Genomic DNA, 26,193 nt, shown 5'->3' on the forward strand with positions numbered 1-26,193 from the left:
TACATGTATAACCAGGGTCCACTTTGGGTACCTTTGCTACAAATACAGGTCATGTGTATACAGAAATGCCTATCTCGGTATCCTGTGCATATAGACAGGTCATATTGGCTACACATGTATACATACTGACAAATACTGGTATACTGAATACACAGACAGCTTCTGGGTATTTTGGACATACAGAAGGGCCAACCAAGTTTCCTTGCAACTCTGGATATTCTGGGTATACAGGCATGGCATCCTGGCTTTACAGTTGTATATAAAGGCTACTAAGGGTATCTTCGATTTACATTCTGGGTATCTTGGGTATATAGAAATGCCATCATGGCTATACATTCAGTAGTCTGTGTTCAGACCATATATTTTGTTCATAGGAGAGAACTCTTGAGGCTATTCAAATTTTGTGTAAATATGTCCCTTTTATAATCAGAGCCAAGACTGATGAAGTCAGAATATATGAAAGAATTATTTTCTTTTCTAAAAAAAAGAAAGATTATCTAGTCGGTGGCCAGACTATACATTCAGGTCACTTTGGATGGCATTGGTATACAGACAGGTTTCCTATGTATCCACGGTATAAAGCCATGCCACTCTGTGTAGCCAGGATATACAAACATGTCATCATGGCCATATATACTGGCCAATATGGATATCTCCGTTTTACATAATAAGCCTTTCTGGGTAAAAAACTGGGTATACAGGCAGACCATCGTTGCTATACACTAGGTCAGTATATGCGTTGAGTATGCTTGGTATATAGACAGGTCACCTGAGTGCATCCTAGGTAGGCCACCTTGAGTATCCTGGGTATGCAAAAATCCTGACCGTTCACCACTATGAAGTATGAATATCCTGGGTATAAATACATGTCACCAATCTACCCTAGGTATAAAGGCAGTTCTATCTGGGTATCCTTGGTATACTGTCAGGTCTTCTTGGCTATAAATACAGGCCACCATTGGATCCTGGGTACTGCTATTTGTAAACTTGCTATACATAAAGACCGCTCTGGGTATACAGGGTATATAGGTCTTTCTGGTTATATATACAGAAAACTATGGGTATCCTAGGTGTACAAACAGATCTCTCGTGGCATCCACTGTATACATACAGGCTATCAGGGCTATATATGTATGCCAATATGGATAGATATGCATACAGGTCAGGTTAGCGATACATACAGATACACTTTGAGTGGCCGTGGCATAAAAAGAGGCAACTATCTGTACCTTAGGTATAGATGCAGGACATTTTGGGTATCTGGGTTATACAGACTGACAACATGTGTATCCTGTGTATACAGACATACCATCATAGCTTTACATATATGACAGTTATACATATACTAATTATTACGCTTAACAACTTTGCATCGATCGTGTAAAATAATGGATCTAAGTTTGCATGAATACAAAGGATACCACAAGTGACATGTATGACTATATTCCTATAATACCCGAAGTAACGTGTCATATACTAATGTCGATTGCGAGACGAAATGTGGCAGTTCAATGTGCAGATGCTACCGATCCAACTAGGTTTGCATGTTTGAATGTGCATGCGAGGCTATTTATATACCAACTGTAGAGATGTACAAGGCAACAAGTACAATAAAGTTGTGACATTTTTATAACAACATCCTATGGTATTGTATATAGAGAAAAGACTATGAGCAAGACTGAACTGTGTAAACTACGTTGTGCAGTATTTGTACAAGTGTTAAATACTAATTATACATATTCTTAATGCATGGAATATTTACAAGCTTTTCTTGGACATTTATAAAATTGATAAGATTCTTATCAATGGTTAAGAACAGATATATGTGTACTAAATGAATGTTTTAAATGCATATTTGATACATTTCAATTAATATTCATGAGTATGCAAATGAGCAGAAAAACTCTTAAATAATATTTATGAAGAACATTTTTCCAAAATCAAAATATCTTACTATCTCAAATATGATTTATATTTGAGAAATGTAAATATTGTCAGTTTTTAGTATTTGTTTTTTTTTAATGATTAATATACCCCACCCACTTTTGACAGTATTTACTCTTGCAAACAATCAATAATGCTACAAACAGATATATATTTATATAAAGTAATGTTTCAAATGTAATATTGCTTATTTTTGTCCATTTATAAACACAAATAGTGAAGATTTGATCTTTGTATTATTTGAAAATAACATTTTTAATGAATTATCTGCCCATTTTTTTAGTTTTCATGAATATTCATAAGTATGTAAATGAGAAAATTTTTAGTTAAGTGTTTGTAAATAAATGTACAAAGCCCTAGCTTTATTTTGATACCATTGTTGTTATTCTACACCAATAAATGACCAAGATACAAGCTATTTTATGTGACACACATGAAAATATGCACCGAATGACCTTTGACCTCGTTTATTTTATTATAAAGGGCCTCTCAAACGTGACTACCGGGCAAGTCTTTCTTGTGGCACCTAGTAGATAACGTTTAACATGGTAGTAGTCCATCTTCAGAGAATGCCTACGCAAGTCACAATTTTGAAAATTCTAGGTATACTATTTATAAAGAATCAACAACTTTAAATTATTTTATATTGATATTTTTCATCAATCTTTCCTTGATTCTGCTTATTCTTTCCATATAAATGTACATAATGTTGAGAACCATTCAACTGAGTTCTTGCTATTTGATTTTTACGAAATGTAATGTTTAAAGTAATATGAGAAACACATGTAACACTATGAGTAATCGTTTTGTTAACTTTAAAATTGTCAAAAAAACAAAAAAAAAACTTTACATTTAGTTGCATGTTACTGTTACTCTTTTTTATTTTGAAATACGCTTTCTGAAACAAGTCTGCACACTAAATTAAATATGCCGACACGTAAACGCAGGTATGGTATAGTATAACTTTAGGTAACGGTACTCTTTAATTATCTAAGCATGGCAAACAGATACCTTAATAATAAATGATATACAGAGGAACAAGGTATTTATGCAGTGTATTCCTAACTTAAAATTAATCTAGACATTAAAGATTATGTGATGGGAAAAGCAAATATTTTTGAAAGCTATGATTTTATCTTAAAAGGTAACCGAAACTCGTTATTTCTTTTACTCTGCATCAAACCATAAAAAGATTTTACTTACAATGCTGAAAATACAATGCCGGAGTACCAGCTCAAAATTTTGTTTGTTGTAAAACATCTATTACTTGAAGTCAGTATATTGACCTAGTTAGTATTCCTGGCTTAAGCAAAAGGCTATGACTAAAAACAGAGCTGATGCGTCTGTGATATATTACAGACTTTGGTATATACCGGAATAACTAAATTTGAACGAAAAATATCTTAAAAGTATATACTTTGTAACCATGGTGATACTAACCCTAACCTTTAGTCAGTATATTATGCATATTATACACTAAATGCGTGCGGACATGCAAAAAATTGCGTAATTTTGCCGTGCACGCCTATTAATAATCATTCCGGGCATGCGCAGAACGGCTGCACCAGCTCTGTAATGAGAAACATCGTAAGCAAAAAGAAACTTTTACCGCAAGTATGGAACTTCGCACAACATGAATAAAGTGTATACCGTATGTGTTGGGGATGGGGGTGGGGGTTTGGAGGACATCATTATTGTACATCATCTTTATATTCTTTATATACGTTCATCGAAACATGAACAGAATTTATTTTCTTTATTGTTATCTTATTATCAACTTTAATATTAGAATCTTATATGAATATACATCTAAAGGAACACAAAAAAAATCTGAGATAAATCAGCTGCTTATCTAATGATATGTGATATTTTGGCGGGAAAATAGAACGTGTGTTCCAAGTAGCGGTAAAATTCCATTTTCAACGAAAACAAACCGTTTATGTCAACCGTTCAGACTAAAATTTATAAAAGACATCATCTTTATATGCAAAATGCTATAGAAATATGGAGTTGCGAAAAGTTAGACGACAATTTTACATTTTCTCTAAACGTCCATGTAGCGGACGATGGAGAACAAATTTCCAAAGCCAGACCGTTAGATTGCTCAATAGTGTAACCACTACGCAAGAATCAGACGACAAACATTCATTCCATAGTAAATAGCTGTCGCCAGTGTCGGACGTCTGTGGTTAGGTTTAAATAAAGATAAAAATATGACTTGTAATTATGTTTTAAGAACCGCAAAAGTAATACTTTGAACACTGATGTAAGAAAAGTGTTAAAAATACAGCCTTTCATTTCAAGTAAATCAAGTTTTTCTTTCATGGCCCCTGTTTTTTTCAAATGTCCCCAACTTTTTGCCTCAGTGGGGCCCTTTGACCCCACTTAAAAAATTTCTGGAATGAACACTGGTAGTGTAAGGTCACGTATGAAAAATATAAATTATTATTTATGAATCTAAGGTGAACATACTTGATCAAAAAATCCCTATGACTTTCTTTTCTATGTGAAAATGCAACATTCTATTGTTTGGATTTTCCCATGATACTATACTGAGCTACGAGAAAGATCATTTTTCATATTTTGCAACATCACACAATCACAGTTATTAACCCTTTTTTTCAAACTTGATCATGGTTTGACATATGAGTTCACGTAAGTCCAATACCCCAGTCTTCGAATTTGGCCACTAGTCCGAAGCCCGAGGCTAGTAAAAACCTAGATCGGACTAGTATTTGTCTCTAGGTGACTAGTCCGAGAGGCTAGTAAAAAAAATCGAGAGAATACGTATAAAATTACCAAAAAAATCCATAGCGTGAGTTTTCTACTAGCGCACCGTATTTGACGAGTGTAGATATTACGCGCACCGGCGGAAATAGACTGGTTAAGCGTTCCTTAAGCTGAATTATCCATAGCGAGAAGCAAAAGGAAAACCAGTCTGTTTAACCTAGCGTGACCTTTACGAAAATAGAAAAGTAAAGTAAACAAATGTTTCAACTAAAATATACACATCTATCTAACTATATATAAAAGGGGTCAGATAAAAAAAACTTACAAATGTATGTTTAATCAAATATCATGGGTAAGTAATAACATTTCATAATAAAACTTACCATCAGATGAGTCAGAGTGTGACATGAATGAGGATTATGTCAACTCGATGCTTGAAATGTTCTCTCGTGAATAAAATGTATAATGAACCAAAATAAAAAGAAAAGAACCTTGTTTTGCAGTTATATTCATATATTTGCATATGTATGATAAAAATGCAATAAGCAATATCAAACAATATCACACAGAGTTTAAAAATGACACCAAACCAATAAAAAATACACCTTTAATAATTTACTGTTCGGACTACCAAAATTCCTTTCGGGCTAGTAAATTCTGCTATGTTGGTAGTCCGGCTGGCTAGTACTTTGAAAAGTTTTTCGTGAAGACTGATACCCTCGCTGAAAATTCTGAGAAAACTTGATAAGAAAATCCGCGCTGCCACCTCATGCTCCAATCCCTCAGACACAAATCGAACAAACACGATCATCTGCAGGAAAATGTGATATGGTTATTCGGTGAGTCTGGGATGAAATGATGACGGTTGTGATAACACTGATAAAACTTGCTCTATTTGTTTTCCTTGTTTTAAACTTTTATCAGCTGACTTTACTCCAAAACTAAACAACAACTACCAACTATGAATCACATGTTTAGTAAGATGTCACGGAAAAACAGTTCCTCATCCGGGAATCAACCTGTGACCTGTAATTTGAAATGTTGTATTTTACCAAGAGAGCTAACGTGGACGATTTCAACACTTCTGCAGAAATATAGATCGAAATGCAAGTAAACTTGGACATTTCACACATAAAAGTCTGCTTGTTAATTCGTAACACTATCAAAACGTATCAAAGTTATTTTTTAACTAAGAGGAGACTGTAAGTTATCCACTACATGGTAAAACTTCAAAGCTCTGAAGTTTGTTAGCAGTTTTCCTTGAAAATAGTTCTTTCAAATCAGTTATATTTTATAAGTAACCAAAGCACTGCTTCCGCATCTGACATTCTTCGGTGGTGTACTTTAAAAGAAAACGTTGAAAATCATATCTATAAACTGAATGAAAAGCAAGTTTCTTTATTGTTCTTAAAGGTGATTTTTTTTCTTGCGGAAATTCAAGCATTCTTAAATAGATATAACGAGTCTGCTAATCTTTGTCCAAAAGAAATATAATCAAGTTGCTCCCTTCGCGTAAATTAATTTGTTTTAAAATAACATATTGTATGGCTAATTTATGTTTCTGACACCTAAGATGCTTATATATGTTTTATATAGTAAATTTACATTGACACTTACACAGAAATACATGTCAGCCGTATCGACTCCGCAAACAGATGTTAGTAGGCCAAGATGTCCATGAAGCCGTGTAAAGTGATAATTTTGATGACACTTTGGTTTATTTTGTAATTGTGAGAGATCATTAATTGATCAGAAAGATTGGCAGTGGGATGTTATAAACAAGAGCTCCGCCAAGCGGGGCAATATACGCCCAAAGGGTTACATCAGAGGACGGGAGCAAAATTTAAAGAACTTGACCGTTGAAGCCCGAAGGACAGGAACAAGTTGTCAACAAAGGGAAGAAATTCCAAAAAAAATTCTAAGTCCACAAAAAAAATCCTTACCAGGTACAGGTATGTCAAAATACACCTAAAAATTGGAGGTACCATCCATATTGTACCACAGAAAAGTGGTCTCGGTTTTTCCCTATGGCCAATAATAAGAAAGTTTCAAAATAAGCTATTTATAGTAACATAAAAGGAAGTACTTAAAAAATTGTTTTATTGTAAATGAACAAGAAAGGGATCTGCCAAATAAAAACAAGAGCATTGCACTGCAGAGCAATATACACAAAGCAAAGTCATATATGATTATGACCTTTGACCCCTAAGTGTGACCTTGACCTTGAAGCGAGTCATCCGAAATATGCGCTCTGCACGGTGTCTCGGTGTGGTGAACATTTGTGCCAAATTTCTTTGAAATCCTTCAGTTGAGAGTTACAGAGCGGACATGAAACAAACTGATATGACCTTTGACCCCAAAGTGTGACCTTTACCTTGAAGCGAGACATCAAAAACATGTACTCTGCATGTTGTCTCAGTGTGGTGAACATTTGTATCAAGTTTCTTTGAAATCCTTCAAGGAGTTACAGAGCGGGCATGAAATTGCTAACGGACATACAGACGGACACCGGGGGTATAACATAATACTACATAATAATTCGGGCGTATAAAAAAGTAATGCTTTATTTAGATTAGAAAGTGAATCGTATTATACAATAAGGATCTTAGGGAAAATACTCTATTTCGTTCGAAGAAAACATGGCAGACATTTTTGTAACAATAGCTGTCGGAGGACAGCAACGCTCGACTATTCAACAGCCTTGTCAATTGAATGAATACAAAAGTTGAAAAAGGGGCATAATTTTGTAAAATGCAAAGTAGAGGTATTGAACCTCTGTACTGCATGTCATATCATGACAGTGAACAAGTGTGTGAAGTTTCAATCCTTTCCAATCTGTGGATACTGAGATACCAGCTTACATACAAAAACTTAACAAAAAACTGCTAAGTCAAAGGGGCATAATTTTGTAAAAATGCCAAGTAGAGTTATGGGACCTTCAAAGTGCATGTTAGATCATGACAGTGAACAAGTGTGTGAAGTTTCAGTCCATTCCATTTAGTGGATACTGAGATATCAGATTACATACAAAAATTTAACCAAAAACTGCTAAGTCGAAAAAGGGGCATAATTTTGAAAAATAAGAGAGTAGAGTTATGGGACTTGCTTAGTGCATGTTAGATCATGATAGTGAACAAGTATGTGAAGTTTCAATCCATTCCCATTAGTAAGTACTGAGATACCAGCTTACATACAAAACCTTAACCAAAAATTTCTAAGTCGAAAAAGGGGCATAATTTTGTAAAAAAGCAAAATAGAGTTATGGAACCTGTGCAATGTAGATCAGTTCATCACAGTGAATAAGTGTGTGAAGTTTCAATCCATTCCCACAAGTGGTTACTGAGTTACCAGCTTACATACAAAACCTTAACCAAGAATTTCTAAGTCGAAAGAGGGGCATAATTTTGTAAAAAAGCAAAATAGAGTTATGGAACCTGTGCAATGTAAGTCAGTTTGTCACAGTGAATAAGTGTGTGAAGTTTCAATCCATTCCCACAACTGGTTACTGAGATACCAGCTTACATACAAAACCTTAACCAAAATCGGGACGCGGACGCCGACGCATGGGCGAGTGCAATAGCTCACTATTATATGAATAGTCGAGCTAAAAATTGTGATTTGTGTTACACAGTTTAACGACGTTTTCTTAGAAATCTAACGCTCAGCTCATTTACACTGACATCTCCTTCATTAATGAATATGTGTTTTGTATAAATCTGAGCGACGTATGGTACAAAAATATTTGTCCCGAAAATTTCTATTTATTTTCTTCTAGTACACTGTTGGGACACACTTTTTGAGTGTCATTGATCAGGGCTCTAGCGAGTGGGCGACTTGAGCGAAATAGGCGTTCCAGAACTTCAAACTTTGCTCAAATCTAACCTCAAAGCGAAATGCAAGTCGCCCGATTTTCTTTGATTTCCGTACTCGCTAATTACTGCTACCCGCACTGGTGACAATTTGCACGGTGTCATAATGAGTGTCGAATACACAAACACACGCCGTTAGCATAATTTAAGCTCCACCTACTTCAGGTTCTTGCGAGATTTTCCCGAGAAGTGTGAAAGCAAATCAAATTATCCAATACACCAGAGTCTATTGTGTGTCTAAGCCAATTAGCGCCGCGTTTACGTCTTTGACACTTCGCGTTAATTGTCAACATGTTCGAGTGCAAAAAAACAATGATTTATTAAAGAAACTGCTGATTAACCATGCGATTAATTGGAATATGGTACACTATTATTTGTTATCTATGATAAAAGAACGACATGTAATGTATTAACTAGGTTAAATTGACTTCCATCGATGAATTTATTTGAATATGTATTTCTAGTTTACACATTTTACTTTCAGTTTTATTCGAGTGAGATACTGACATTCCTCAGTGAATGACTCGGTGTTAATAATAAACACTTCATACAAGATATAACCAAAATTCGGCGAGTTACATTTACAGCATCGGCTTCAATTTTGGAAACGACTTTTTTCAGAATTTTGTAACGAAACAATAACCACTGTATGGGAAATGATTTAACTAAGAAAATGAATGGTCACATCAATGTTTTTTATCAAGAAACAAGAAAATTACAGACACCTTTCGAATCACTCAACATCATTGCGGTAGAAAAAGTGTTCCCACTTCTCCCTAAAGTCTCCCCACTTCTCCCTAAATCAGCTTGAGGGAGAAGTGACTTCTCCCAAAAAATTGGACCTAGCTAAGACCCCTGTTGATACTTTATAATTTACTCGGAGAGTCATCATTTCAACATAAGTTTCTTTTTGATCCCCGTGCATTTCTCGTGTTGTTACGACAATCTCAGTTTTACATAGGAATTTTACATTGTCAAAATAGCATAGTCCTTAATTGGTATTTTTATTCTGAGCCCTAGCGGCCCCTTAAAGGGGCCAACTGCCCCCATGAATAAAATTGCAAGAAGACCTTCTAGTGATTCTACATGCCAAGTTTGATGAAGATCCATCAAGCTCAGAGATCTGTAACAGAATATACAGGTCAGAGAGAAGGCACCAGGCTGGTCCAATTGACCCATAACAAGACATGTACACATGGGCCTAATGAACCATAATTGTCATAAATATTAAATTGTGGTGAAAAACTTCTAAAAATATGCGCTCAGAAACACATTCACAATCTTGTTTTGGTGTGTTACTTCTGAGCACGCACTTCATGCTCAGACAAGCTATATAAGCAGCCTTGACCAGATTTTTGCCACAGAACATAGAGAATATAGAACATATACAGACCTGTCAGTAAAGCAGGAGTTATTTGCATCGAACTTACCACAGGCACGAGTATCGGACCTGGGACAAAAATATGACCAGATTGATAAAAATCCTTGTTTTCATCCTAAATGTGTCGAAAATTAAAAATATACAGTAAAATATGAGCCCCCTTCAAAAGATACATATGTCTATTAAAGGCCAGAATTTCGAGATTCGAGCCTGCGAACAATGGGTTCACTTCCCGGTCCATTGTGAAATAAATTCTCGAGACAATTAAACAAACTATCTATCACTATTTCAGTAAACCATAAAATGTCCATACCATGATGCGAATATCCACACGATGATTGTTAGTCCTCTTCTAAAACCAAAAAACCATCTCATGATTTATGGTTCATTAGGCCTATGTATACATGTCTTATTATGGGTCAATTGATAGTGTTATTTCTAGAGCTCAAAAACGGCAGGGTGCTGCCAAGGATGTCAACTTATTCATATGAAAAATGGAGGGCTTTTATATGTTATATGTATATAATAAGCTTGAAGCCAACAGTGGTTCCATTTGACCCGGGACCCAGGGTCCAGACCCAGGAGATTTTCAAAAGACGCTCAAAGGACCCGGCATGATAATTGCCTGTGCGTAACTCGGGACCCGGAGGCATTTTCCTTTGATAATCCTTCCTCTTACCATTCATTTCCTACAGTAAAACTATGTCCACGATAAACACGTGTATTCAAAGTAAACACTCGCGGTCATGCCCTCCTGCCTTTTATCTTCTGCTAAATCCCGCCCATTATCCTGTGGACATGCCTGGCCGATTTTTCTTTATCAGCAAGTTACGTCATGGCGAGTGCACATAGGTAATGAGAAACAATGAAATGTTAAGATTAATTAATAAAGCGTATTGATTGTGTACTGTCAAAAAGGCGCCAGTTATTAAATTATCTGTATTAAAGCGACCAGCTGATTACCGAGCATGTGAAAAGTGCCCTGCAAGATTTCTTCATGCAAACATTAAATTAGACCATTGTTTAGTGATCAAACCTTAATTTCAACAAGAAAATCCACAAATTTTAATGAATTTGGAAAGCAAAAATAAGTTTAAAATGTCCGTTCACGATTCTAATTACACCCGATTATCTAGAGTACGCGTCATCTGTTTGGCAAACAAGTACTTCAGTACAATTATTAGAAAAAGTCCAGGGAAAAGGTCTGATGATTTGTTTGGGAGCAATGGGCACAAGCAGCTGCGAAAGCTTAGAAATACAATCCGGAGTACCACCATTAGATTTGCAAAGGACAGAATTAGCAATAAGAGAGTGCACAAAATTAATGGCAAAAGGCTTAAACCACCCTTTGAAACAATGTCTAGATAAATGTAGAGAAGAGGAAAAGGTCAATGACATTTCATCAACACCCATAGGGGTGGTTCCAAAAAAAATGAAGACATTTCTTAGATTTGTTGTAATTTTTTAGGTATAGTATTTTAAGCTGTCATTTAGCTTCTTTTAAGTGTGTTCTTACATCTATTAAATGTGTAGAAAGTTTCACTTTCTTTTGTGCGGAGGTTTTGAAATAATCCGAAATAAAGATGCTAAAAATGTCCCGAGTGTAACCATTTTTGCGTGACATTTCAAGTTGATCGTAATTTTTCATTTTGAATAACTCTGCACCAAGAAATACTACAGGTAAGATAAACATTTCATGTTTTAAAACAATTCATCTGCTGTCGATTTGAGTTTTTTTTATAAAATATCATGCTGTTTTTCTAGTCACAGGGCGCCCTTTAGGCAACAGACCATCAAGAAAAAAAATCATTAAAAAATCACCCTTTTGAAATTAAAGAGCTTGTATTTGTATGTTAATTATCTTGAAGTGGTATGCACTATGTCTTTTTCAAGAACATTGTTTTAGCATTCCAAAAATGGTATTATTATGCCAGTTTAGTCCCCATGCCAAACTTGACGTCCTCATACACACATTAACCCACAGTTGTCCCGAGTGTAACCATATGGGTTGTATGTTGTGTCACTCCTACAAATCTTGCTGAATAAATGACTTTTGTGCATTTTCCAATAACCTATGTCACATTGTTTTTAACCTTGAAAAAGAAAATGAATTTGTGTTATTTGTTTGAGCTAAAACTTGTCATAAGTGATGTCCCGAGTGTAACCCCAATTTGGCACTTTTAATTGACAGGTGTCAACAGTTCCAGAAATACTCAATTCTTGACACTTTAAGATTTGCTGCATAGCTTAGTGTTTATTGAGTTTAATCAGTGCACGTAAGGTGTTTCCTTGCAACTGAGGGTGAGTGTTTCAGAAATTTAAATTATATTTTTCATTATATCAGTTTGTTTGTGGCTAAAGTGTATAAAGTACTACACAAAACCTGCATAAAAGTGTCTAAAAGCATGCCAGAAGTTTAATGCATTGTTTTTATCTCTTTTAAAACAGTTGCACTTCTTAAATTAGCATTTGTTTTATGTACCCACAGAGGTTACACTTGGGACACAGAATTTTACTACTTACCTTTAGTTAGGTAATTTGCCCTTTTATAAGCAAAAACCTAAATCCTTTGCTATGAAAATATGTTTTCAAGGTAAACATTTATATTTGCACAGAGATACAGCAAAATGGAAAGATTAATAGTAAAGTTAAAAGGTATACAAACTAGACTGTTAAGATCCAGGTCTAACACAACCACAGAGAGCAATGAACAGAAAAAAAGATCCTCAAAAGATAAGGTCCGAAAGTACAGACAAAAACTGAAGACAGATCCAACTTTGAAGAAGAAATTAGAGGAAAACAAAGCCAAGAAAAAATCAGAAAATGCTGCATACAGGATGAAAGTAAAACAAGAGGGCCATGATGGTCCTATATCGCTCACCTGTTATCATTGCACTTAAGGACAAGTCTTCAAGGTCAAAAGATCATAACAGAAATCAATGAAAATAATTATGAGAAAATATAGTTGAAATTTTCTTTAAGTAACTTTAAAACCAGGATTTGAAAATTTTTTGTAGAGGTCCACTAGGCAATGCTACATGTCAAATATCTAAGCTCTTCTTGTTTATTTTTAGAAAATTTTGAAGATTTTTCTATGTACAATCAAGTAACCCCATGGGGCAGGGTCAATTTGACCCCAGGGGTCATGATTTGAATAAATTTTGTAAAAGTCTAATAGGCAATGCTACATGTCAAATATCTAAGATCTAGGCCTTCTGGTTTATTTTTAGAATTTTTTTCTAAGATTTTCCTATGTAAAATCAAGTGACCCCTAGGGCGGAGTCAATTTTGACCCCGGGGGACAAGGTTTGAACAAATTTTGTAGAGGTCCACTAGGCAATGCCACATGTCAAATATCTAGTCTCTAGTCTCTAGGCCTTCTAGTTTATTTTTAGAAAATTTTTGAAGATTTTCCTATGTAAAATCAAGTGACCCCTGGGGCGGGGTCAATTTTGACCCAGGGGGTCATGATATGAACAAATTTTGTAGAGGTCCACTAGGTAATGCTACATGTGAAATATCTAAGCTTTAGGCCTTCCGGTTTATTTTTAGAAAACTTTTGAAGATTTTCCTATGTAAAGTCAAGTGACCCCTAGGGCGGGGTCAATTTTGACCCCGGGTCATAATTTGAACAACTTAAGTAGAGGTCCACTAGGCAATGCTACATGTCAAATATCTAAGCTCTAGGGCTTCTGGTTTTTGAGAAGAAGATTTTTTAAATATTTTCCTATGTAAAATCAAGTGACCCCTGCGGCGGGGTCAATTTTGACCCCGGGGGCCATGATTTGAACAAATTTTGTAGAGGTCCATTAGGCAATGCTACATGGGAAATATCTAAGCTCTAGGCCTTCTGGTTTATTTTTAGAAATTTTTTGAAGATTTTCATATGTAAAATCAAGTGACCCCGGGGTCATGATTTGAACAATTTTAGTAGAGGTCCACTAGGCAATGCTACATGTCAAATATCTAAGCTCTAAGGCTTCTGGTTTTTGAGAAGAAGATTTTTTAAGATTTTCTTATGTAAAATCAAGTGACCCCTGGGGCGGGGTCAATTTTGACCCCGGGGTCATGATTTGAACAAACTTGGTAGAGGTCCACTAGGCAATGCTTCACACCAAATATCTAAGCTCTAGGGCTTCTGGTTTTTGAGAAGAAGATTTTTAAAGTTTTTCCTTTCGGTTGCCATGGCAACCAGTGTTCTGCATGGAATTCAATTCTTTGAACAATTTTGAAAGGGGGCCATCCAAGGAACATCCCTGTGAAGTTTCATCAAAATTGGCCTGTTGGTTTAGGAGGAGATGTTGTTTAAAGGAAAGTGTGGACGGACGTACAACGGACGGACGGACGCCGGACGGTGAGTGATCACAATACCTCACCCTGAGCACTTTGTGCTCAGGTGAGCTAAAAACAAAGAAAACAAGATCCAAAATATGATGAAGAAACAAGAAAGAAGGAAAGGAGAAAGCAAAAGATGCAAGCTAAAAAAAGGGAAGAATTAAGATCGACAAAAGACAATGTTGACAACCTAAAACCAAACCAAACGAAGCATACACCAAGTAATGACAGATCTGCAAGTACAAGAAAACGAGCGGAAAAAAGTGCAAACAGTACTTCTTAAATCTTGGTCAATATTTTAATCATTTAAAACTCTATGTCTTATGTATTTTTCAGAATTGGAGTAGATGACTTTGTAGCTGTCTTACTGAAGCAACGGAAGAAAAAAAAGATTTATATAGGAAAGGTATGTGATATGGGATAAATCTACACTTAATTAACAGAAATACTATTTCAGAATAACATTTTATTATCAATAAGTATTCATATATACAGGGATTTCTAGCGATATATATTTGTTGATTACTGAAGCAAGATTCTATTTTGCATTCCAAAATTTCTTGCTCAGTTCAAACCACTTATAAGTACACTATGCATATTGCTACTTGCAGGTTCTTCAGTTAGACAATGAAGAAGTTAAAGTGAGATATTTACAGTCAAGTCGACCTGAAGGAATTTACAAATGGCCAGCTAGAGATGACATTTCATGGCAACCTTGGACTGATGTCATACAAAAGTTGCAACCACCACAATTAGTTCCTGGAAGGGGTCTTAAGTTGAAATTTAACTTGAATGAAATCAGATTGTGTCAGGAAAAACATTTGAACTAGTGATTACAGACTAAGACTTGTAGATTTTTATTGAGTGGAAAAAAATCTGTCAAAATTATATAACTTAAATATGTGTCCCAAGTGTAACCACATTGTACAATCTGTTGTCAGAAAAGATTTCATTAATGCTTTCCATTTCAATATGTAAATATAGATTTAATATGTTTAAGATCACTGTTTTTAAGAGTAAACAGTTATGTTCAAATTCATACATCTGATTTAATCACATTTTTGATTGATTTTAATCATGAAAATATCAGACCAGTAACAAGTATGACATAAGTACTATAATATAAACTATTCAATGTAAAATTCAGATACTAGAGTGATAATATATTTATCTAGATACTGAAATGTAAGTTTAAAACACCCTTATTAAATATTTCTGGACATTTTAAAGCCTGATACAAAGTTTATGCAATGTGTCCCAAGTGTAACGTTTAACCATGTTTGTTTTTTAGTTACCAAAAATATCAAAACGTTCATACATGTGGGTTAAATAGCCATAAATGTGTTCTAGTTAGATAACATGAGTAAAATAGCTCCAAAGTTTCTAACCTTTAATTGTTGTGTTTTCTTATTTTTTAACAAGTTATTATCATTTATCATTTGCTCGTTTATAAAACGAAAGGAAGTTTTCATTCTATTTTAATATTTTCTAACTAGACTTGATTGTTAAAGAACAGTGACTTTATACTTGTTGGATTTACCTGTTTTTGAACTTAATTTTCAATTCAATTTCACTTTAAAATCATCATAGAGAGAAGACTCTATTTTGTCCCAAGTGTAACCAACAATGCCAATTTTGACATGTTTTTTAAACACTTCTTAAATTCAAAGTAAGAGTTTCAAATCTTTGATACTTAAAAAATGCATTTACAAAGGCCTAAAGTTTATGATTTTGAAGGAAATACAGAAGTAACTTAAAGAAATTTCTTGTAACAGAAACTCTCAGTGGTATCCTTAAAACATTTTGCTTTAAAAAGTCACAAAATATGAAATTTTGGGTAAAATTTTGGTTTGAATGTGATCTTTTTTGTAAAATTTCTTAACTTCAATGGTTTACTTTCAATTTCTGAGTAAATAATTTAAGGTTTGAATGTAAACAATGTTGTAAATGACTTTTGAATTGTTTATGTATTTTATCAAAAACAACAAAATAAATTTCAAATGAACTGAAATATTAAAATGTTCCTTTTCATTGACAACACTGACACATGTTATTTTGAAAACTTCAGTTTATCTTTTATCATATTTGAAAAAAATAAATTGACTAAATTTATATTGAAATTTGACCCCCTATGTCACACTTTTGCTTCATTTTTTTTGGAACCACCCATAGGGAAAATGTTAATGCAAGTATCTGAAATGGAAACACTCACTGAAACTAATACCAGATGCATAGAGCCTGAGCTGTCCTACTTAGAATTCCTCCAACCAAGTAGACGCCGTCCAACATACTGGAACAACCTAGGTTCATCAAAGAACAGAACAGCTGAACAACAAATACAAGCTAGACAAGCTATCAACCAACAATTACAAGACATAAACCCAGATGCTGTTATAGCTTTTACTGACGGATCATGCAGAGGAAATCCTGGTCCATGTGGTGCAGGATCTTGTGTTTTTTTACCAAGTGGTGAACGGATGGAATTAAAGCAGCCAGTTTCTAAAATGGCTTCAATTCTCCTTGGTGAGCTTATAGCTATCAAGATCACATTAGAATTCATTGTAAAGGAGCAAACAAAATACAGAATACTTTCATTACACATATTTTCAGACAGTCAGACAGTAATTGGGATTTTGACATTAGGATGGGAAAACAAGTTACATATTAAGGCTGTTCAAGAAGTTAAAAGTATCTGGAAAGCAGCTGAAAAGGGTGGAACCACTATAAAACTTGATTGGTCACCAGGGCATGCCGCAATTGCTGGAAATGAAATAGCAGACAGACTAGCTAAGGAAGCTGCACTACAGGCTGAAGAAATGAAAGGAGAGTCACAAGAACCCATCACTCAAGGGGATGTAAAGAAGGCAGCCAAGGAAACAATTGCAATGTTGTGGCAAAGACGATGGGATACATCAGGAAAGGGAAAGCCATTGTATGACTTGAAGCCAAAAGTAAAACTGAAGCAAATGGATTACAGCACAAGTACAAATCAAAGAATTCTTATACAACTACAGAATGGCCACTGCAATTTAAAAGAGCATAGACACAAAAAACAAATTTGCATTTCAGAACTGGTATACGTAATCTTGATCTCAAATTGTTACTTAGTTCAGGAGAAAACGACCCATGGAAAGAAATAAGACCCGTTACATTAGACGAACTTACCCAATATACTGATAGGTCAAAGAGGTTTGTTAAATCAGTTCTGGCCGATAACACAACCGGACTCCATATAAATGCTTAAATGTAAAAGTTTAATTTCAAAACACTACCTGAGAGACATTTACATTTTAAGACATATTTACCGGAGATCGAGACGACAACGATGAGTTATTGCGGCCGGAAGGCTTCGAAATCAAGTTCAAGGCCGGATGACATATGCAATTTTTCCAAAATTCACTGAAAAAACTGACTTTCAATGCAATTTTTAATGAAAAGTAGCATCATTATTTGAGAAACTATCTCAGGTTTACCATAGTGGACCAAGTTAAGTGAACAAAAACAACATTCAGACAACATTCGGAAAGTGTACCAGTATCCGGATAGTACGTTTTGGATATATATTTACAAAATGTTTTAGCACTTCTGAAGAAAAACCTCATCAAATTAACATGAATTTTGATAAATATTAATTTACAATATGAGATTATATGACCTGAAACAGACATTGTTTTTATGCTGTAACATGTTCTTGGAACTTTTATTGTTTTATTAGCTATTTATTACGTAGTATTACTATATAAGAAAATATAGTCAATTGTATCGCCGTGTTGGGACAGGACTCCTGTATTTTGGAAAAGGACCCTTCAAAATATGGACCCAAGGGTCCTGGGATTCTTCGGTTTTCAGGTCTAGTGGAACCCCTGAGCCAAGATCATGTTACAACATAATAAAGAAGTCAGTTTCATGTCACATTGTAAACTAATATGTATCAAAATTCATGCCATATTAATCAGGTCTTTCATCAATATTTCATTAACAGAAAAGTGCTATTTATAAAAGTTTGTAAAACTAGAGCTATCACTAAAGGTGATGAAAGTATCCCCCGCATGCACTGACACAGTACATTGCAATTTGACGCACACAAGATTGCATAATTATGTGGACTTTATGTATATAGACTGTATGTATACAGTATAGTAACAAAAAAAAAATCCCATAACTATGCAGAATATTTATCTAAAAGAACGTAACATGCACCATACACAACTAGGGTTGGTACTGATCACTTGTGTGAAGTTTCATTAAGTTGTGTGCAAGGGTTTGGAAGATTAGGCGCGCACAATATTGCATATGCAGACTGTATGTACATAGTATGTTAACAAGAAACAAAGTCCCAAAACTCTGCAATTTTTGTTGTTGAAAGAACCTAACATGCCCCATGCACAACTACTATTGTTACTGATCACTTGTGTGAAGTTTCATTAAATTGTGTCAAGGGGATGAGGAGAGATGGTGCGCACAAAATTGTGTCTATGTATATAGTATAGTAACAAAAAAACAAAGTCCCGTAACTCTGCAAAAAAAATTCTGAAAGAACCAAACATGCCACATGCACAACTACTGTTGTTACTGATCACTTGTGTGAAGTTTCATTAAATTGTGTCAGGGGGTTCAGGAGAGATGGTGCGCACAAGATTGTGTCTATGTATATAGTATAGTAACAAAAAACAAAGTCCCGTAACTCTGCAATTTTTTTTTTCTGAAAGAACCTAACATGCCCCATGCACAACTACTATTGTTATTGATCACTTGTGAGAAGTTTCATTTAATTGTGTCAAGGGGATGAGGAGAGATGGTGTGCACATGGTGTCTATGTATACAGTATAGTAAAAAAAAAAAAATCCCATAACTATGCAGAATATTTATCTAAAAGAACGTAACATGCACCATGCACAACTAGGGTTGGTACTGATCACTTGTGTGAAGTTTCATTAAGTTGTGTGCAAGAGTTTGGAAGATTAGGCGCGCACAAGATTGCATATGCAGACTGTATGTACATAGTATGTTAACAAGAAACAAAGTCCCAAAACTCTGCAATTTTTGTTGTTGAAAGAACCAAACATGCCCCATGCACAACTACTATTGTTACTGATCACTTGTGTGAAGTTTCATTAAACTGTGTCAAGGGGATCAGGAGAGATGGTGTGCACAAGATTGTGTCTATGTATATAGTATAGTAACAAAAAACAAAGTCCCATAACTCTGCAATTTTTTTTTCTGAAAGAACCTAACATGCCCCATGCACAACTACTGTTGTTACTGATCACTTGTGTGAAGTTTCATTAAACTGTGTCAAGGGGATGAGGAGAGATGGTGCGCACAAAATTGTGTCTACGGACAGACAGACACAGGCCTTTTTTTCATCAATTTGGGAATGCCACCGAATCGGTGGAATTGGGAAAATGCTCTCGGAAATTGTCTTAATTGGGACAATTTGAAAATTACCAGAATCTACATAAATGTGTTTTTGTGTGAAATATTAATGAATTGTATTTCAGTAATTGTTCAACAGTATTATAATTTACCTAAATATACATACAAATCAAGAAAACTATCTTAAAACAGCAAAAACCTTAAAAGGTATAATCATTTGGGAATTTTAAATTCAACTTTGGGAAAAAAATATACTTTTTTGCATTGGGATTACCTCCTTTTACAGGAGGTAGATTTATAGTGGAAAAAAGCCCTGAGACAGACAACCTGAAACCAGTATACACCCCTTACAACTTTGTTGTCGGGGGGTACAAAAATGTATCAAAATGTACTATCCAGATACTGGTACACTTTCGGAATGTCACGTGAAAGTGGGTTTTGCTGAGTTTACTTGACTCACTAAGGTAAACCAGAGATAGTTCCTCAAATTATGATGATACTTATCATGAAAAATAACACGGACAGTCAGCTTTTTTGAAGGAATTATGGAAAATTTGCTTACGACATGGGGTGTAATTAGAATAGTGAACTGATATTCTAAACTTATTTTTGCTTTCGAAATTTATTAAAATTTGTGGATTTTCTAGTTGAAATGAAAGTAGGATCAGACTGCAAAGATATGTACTTACAGTGTGCAACATTAACTTTTTAACACCGTAGCCAATGGGGCTATGGACTTCCAATTTTTTGTAGCCTGACAGAATTTTTCATAGCCCCGCAAATTTTCACAAAAGAATGAAAGACTTTCATTCGAATAATGTTTTATTTAATTTCTTTTAATATACTGTCGTAGGTTGGTCAATATTAATAAATTTCAGATTATTTGGCATATTGTTCGAGTTTTTCAGAATTGATTTCGAAATCTGAAACTGTTCACAAAATTGTGCAGAATTTAGTGAAAGACATAGAGTCATGAAAAGAGATCAAAACAGCTTTATACTAAATTATTGAATAGAAATAGCCTGGCAAAAATATATAATGGCTTTGATTTTTTCTATACAGTAGACTGTCAACTGGGGTCTCGCTAGGCCCAATTTTTTGGGAGAAGTCACTTCTCCCTCAAGCTGATTTAGGGAGAAGTGGGGAGACTTTAGGGAGAAGTGGGGAGACTTTAGGGAGAAGTGGGTAGACTTTAGGGAGAAGTGGGGAGACTTTAGGGAGAAGTGGGAAGACTTTAGGGAGAAGTGGGGAGACTTTAGGGAGAAGTGGGAAGACTTTAGGGAGAAGTGGGTAGACTTTAGGGAGAAGTGGGGAGACTTTAGGGAGAAGTGGGAAGACTTTAGGGAGAAGTGGGGAGACTTTAGGGAGAAGTGGGGAGACTTTAGGGAGAAGTGGGAAGACTCCTTGATTTTTTATATTTCTACTTCAACGCTGTGAAGTGATTCGATGACCATTCATTTTCTTAGTTACATCGTTTCCCATACAGTGATTATTGTTTCATTACAAAATTCTGAAAAAAAGTTGTTTTCTGTTCAAGACGGTGCTGTATCTAACCCGCCAATTTTTTGGTGCTATATTGTGTAATATATGAATGCAGGATGAAAAGGGGTTTATTATTAATACCAAGTCACCACTTGTGTGTAGTCTCTTATTCGAATAAAACTGAAAGTAAACTGTGTCAAACCTCGAAATACATATTCAAATCAATTCATCCACCAATGTCTGTTTTACGAAGTTAATACTTTACATGTCGTTCTTTTACCATTATTATTATTATTATACCAGATTTATATAGCGCCCTTTTCATGATCAATTTCACGTTCAAAGGCGCTTTACATAGTTCCAATGCAGTCACACAGGGCACATAATTCATCCTCTACTAGTACAGGCACAGAGCAATCTGACCAGAGGGACAGACTGAGACAAAGCCCCCACGACAGAGAGATCAGAAATCAGATACAGGCTTGTCCGGCTAACTTAGCCTAGCTTGTTGCGAATAAACAGCCTGGTTCTTTAACGTGCCCAGTGTATAGCACTGATACACGCAAGGATTGCCTGGGTTCCTGACCAGTACACCTCTAGTTGGGTGGGAAACACTGAAAAGCGTTTCTGAAAATTCAGTAGACATAACTTTAAAAAAAAAAAACTTTAGGATCAAAATATACAGGCATTGAACTGTGAAAAGCAAATAATGCTCTTCTCCCGTTCACATATACATGTATTTCATTCGTTAGCTTTAAAATCACTGACCAAAGTTTATCAAAAAAAACTAAAACTATTGGCGATGAATGATCAATAAACATCAAAAAGGTTCTTACTACCATCCCTATTCTATAGTGCTAAAAGATTAACCATAAGAAAGCCATAGGTTGTTAACTTAAGTTCAGTAAATGACATTTAAAAGAATTTCAATAGTTATTTCCAGGGTTTCGTAAATTCTAATTTCTATTAACTTTGGAATTGGAACATTAACTATTTACATTAAGGCATCGCCACAGTCACAACTCAGTATCAGTTCATATTTTCAGGCCGAGTATTTTTCTCTTGAAAATTGCACTAAAGCCTTAACAGCTGGTCAAATTATCATCAACATAAGAAGCATATGATGATTTATAGTACATATACCGCTTGTAAAATATTTGAGTGTCGTTTAGACCGAAAATTTACCCCAAAATATTGAAATTTTATGTGCAGTAGAACTCCAATATAAAAAATATTACAAAGACAAAATTTAGTTAATTTCATAGTACAATATGTATACTGCAAACTCCTACGGATTTTTGTCGAAATTGTTCCTGGTTATTGCATTAGACACAAAAAGACAACCCCATGTAAATTTAATTTAAAATGTTGTTTGTACATGCATTACTGACCACAGGTAGCCAGGTAAACCTATACATAATCCTATAATATCACCTGTTTATATACATGTAAATTATGTGTGAACAGATAACACAAATTGGATAAATTGATGGTGTTGGGATTTTTGTGTATAATTCAGTAGAGTCAGTGTACCCGGTTTCGCACACATTTCCTAAGAATACCTTCCTATTTAGCTAAAAATGATTAAATTTGAATTTACCTCTATATGTTTTAATAAACACACTTATTTCGGTTTGAAACACGCTACTTTCACTTCCCAATACAATGACGTCATACCTCTTAGTGTACTTGATTCGGATAACATATTTTGACCAGTTGTTATATATTAGTGTACCCGGTTTCGCACACCCTTCTATTTATAGAATTCAGTGATAACAATGCAGTTACCCAACAGAGAAATATTAATTAACTTTTTAACAATTTATCTAATTCAATTTAAACATGTATTTTCCAATAAAACATCTGAAAGTGACATTTAAAAGCAGTTATGAAAGTGAAAGCTAGGTACCAAACACTGTTTTTACTTCTTAAAGAAGAAACGGCTAAAACAACTGAATACATGAAACAAAAATAAAACAATAAAAGCTGTTGAATCACAAAAGACCCCCACAAGTCTAATTATTCGATTAAGTTCTCTGTTTTAATAAAAACGTAAAGCAAACAATCAAGTTGAAGCCATTTTGCAGGTTGGGAGAACTTCAATAACTGTTGAAATAGTTTTCATTTAGGTAAAGTAGTAGGTAAATACTTACCCGTATGATGGAATAGTGATTTTTCCATTTATTTTGCACCTTGTTATTGTTTGCATAGTCATTATTTTCATGAAACTTAATATTTTTCAGCTGACCTACTGGTCTCCATTGATATTGTTATTGTTTTGGTCTGCACTTACCGTTACGGCCAGAACGAGGCTTCAGTGGGGAAGGACCCTTTGTGTCAAATTATGTAGGGAATAACCCACTTTCGTGAAATAATAACAAAGAATTGCTGAATTTTCTGCTTTATTCTCACAAAGTACATGAATTTACTGGGAGTGCGAAACCGCGTACAGTGCGAAACCGCGTACAGTGCGAAACCGGGTACACTGACTCTAGTTATTATCCCTCTACTCTAGGGGACAGCGCGTCAAAAATTTACCACGCTATAGCGAAACGTCCTATTATTTGGACTACCAAGTTCCTAAAAATAATCTGGGCAAATGTCCGTTTCAGAAATAAGCATGGGGGGATCATATCTACTATCCCCATACAAAGTCTTAGGCGGTTTAGAATAGGTGGTGGTCGGAACCTGGTTGTGCGGGGATAAAGGCCGTTTAAAGTTTACCTGTCATATTTCACTAATTCTTGATGTTCGGCTGGAGAAAGATCAACAATTTCACTCTCTAATGACATGCTTATCGTGCTGGATTTAAAAAAAATATCTGCAACTTTTGAGATTTTTAAGGAAAATTGTGTGTGTGTAAAATGAATTCCTATCGTAATAATATACTTTCGGATAATACAAGCCGCTTTGGACTAAACCTCGAACGACTGGTTTTTATATCGTCATCGTCTAACTGCAGGTTAGAGAATACCAATTGTTTTACCCATAGATTTCCGTCATAAAATGGCCTTTGCAGCATTCCATAAATCAAAACATGTATATCGAATCACATTTTTTCCAAGAATAATCTTAGTTCCACCAAAATATCGGACTAAAAATATGAATATTAGTGATACTTCATTTACATTAAGTAATTATCCTGTCAATGAGATGACAGCTGTTATTTTCATAGTTGGCATGGTGGGAAATATTCGTTTGATAAACCTTATTTCAATACACAAAAAATGTAGCAAATTTTGTCAAAATGTGTAATTAAATACTGTAAATGCAATGAAAAATTCCAATGAAAAAAATACTTCTTTGGTTTGTTTACATGACTGACCAACCAGAACGGACAAACATTACCTTCCAAGGTATACACTTACTTTATTCCCACTAATTTTTAAAATCTTTTTAATTAATACCTTCAGATGACGAATTACTCAAAATAAATTTTAGCAACACTTAAATTAATTAAATCAAATTTGAACTTTACAGAACGGTGCATTAATTTAATCAGCTGTATATTAAGACTATATACTTGTACCAGGTGTCATTTTCCTATTATGATGTGCGAACTGCCTCAATAGCTTAATGGTAGAGTGTCCTCTTTGAGTGTGTGAGGTCGGGGTACGATTCTTAGCCGCGTCATACCAAAGACGTGAAAAATGGTACTGGCAGCTCCCTTGCTTCCCATTCAGTATTTAAAGGGTTGCAGATGGCAAAATAAGCCCAGGTAAGTATCTCTTACTGGATACCATGTTGTCTGTTTATCATATGTGATGTTAAATAAAGCTTACCTTTACCTTTGATCCTTATGGATAGTGCATGTATCAGGGCCCTAACTACATCAACGTCTGGCGCAGAAAGTGTCACAGGAGGAAAACTAGAGAAAGCACACTGGCCATAGCTTTATCAGATCAAGTGGTTCCAACGTTGTTTGAGCGGTGAATTTTACGCAGATCAGATGACGAAATATGGCAGATACTATATATTTCCGGTCTTGTAAGTATGATTTAAAGGAATTTCTACCCGTTAAATAACGAATCAAATGAAAACAATGAGTGCACCTGAAGCGCAAATGTGTCCATTTTTTAGCACATATATGTCCATTTAGCTGAAATTTGTGCCGTTTATTCAAACACTTCTGTACAGTTCGGCGGGGGAAGGAGATTTTTGACAGTTTTTGACAATATCGCATCAAATATAGTGTTTATCGGGAACCAGTAGTTATTAAAATACTTTTTATGTATAGGGCTACCTCCTAAAACAAAGCATGTATATTTTCACAGAATTATTCGGGTTTGTTTCTGAAAAATCGGCCGAAAACCTAAAGCAACGCAGTTTCGAGTGGGGCGCTACACAACGCAATCAAGTGGATACCGTTCTGTGTCTTACTTGCGAAGTCTTATCCGTCTTAAAAAAGTAATTAGAGCCTGAACATAAAAAGCTAAGGCCTGTATTACGTTATTAGCATATTAAACGCACCGGGTATTTATTCGTAACGTTGCTTTAACTCTATACTATTGATGTATAGCATTTTAAATAACAGTAAAATGTTATGCATACATATATTTTTTCAGTCATGTGCACTGTAGCTTATCTTCGTAAAACTGGTCAAAAAATAGTATCTAGTTTTTAACATCATTTAGAATGAACAAGATTGGAAACATAGACATCTTCCTTATGGGGATGACTGGCTCATGAACAGTTTTTCTTTTGATAATAAAATGATGCTCTGTTACACCTCAAAATAATAGTAATGCATTTTGGTAGTCACTACCAACATTCGGCCGAGTTTTGGTAGCGACAAAATGCGTTGCAAGGGTATATATGATGTGTTTCGGATCATGGAATGGAACTTATTTTGGTAGTTTTTTCTACATCTTGGGATGTGCTCATTTCTACATTACGCACAAAATAGAAAGATAAAAGGAGAGAATGTCTCCTATAAAAATGGTGGTGGAGGGGGTTCGGAGTTCCCCTCCAGAAATATAGCTTTCGTATAAAAACAACCAAAATGTAGATTCCTTAGCGTGTGAAAGGGGCCTTAAACGAAGCTTATTATGTAAAAACATTGCATTGTTTTGTTGT

At 34.9% G+C, this 26,193-nt stretch overlaps 1 protein-coding gene across 1 annotated transcript in view; it reads right to left on the reverse strand.

Moving 5' to 3' along the window:
- The window catches only part of LOC123554817 (histone demethylase UTY-like), a 473,287-nt gene extending 449,271 nt beyond the window's left edge, over positions 1–24,016 (reverse strand). The window contains exon 1 of the mRNA XM_045345168.2: positions 23,842–24,016. Coding sequence (XP_045201103.2) covers positions 23,842–23,909 — 68 coding nt within the window. The 5' untranslated portion in view covers positions 23,910–24,016. The remainder of the gene's footprint in view (positions 1–23,841) is intronic.
- Between the last annotated feature and the right edge of the window lie 2,177 nt (positions 24,017–26,193).

Source organism: Mercenaria mercenaria, chromosome 7, assembly GCF_021730395.1.
Source record: "Mercenaria mercenaria strain notata chromosome 7, MADL_Memer_1, whole genome shotgun sequence".
Taxonomy (NCBI): domain Eukaryota; kingdom Metazoa; phylum Mollusca; class Bivalvia; order Venerida; family Veneridae; genus Mercenaria; species Mercenaria mercenaria.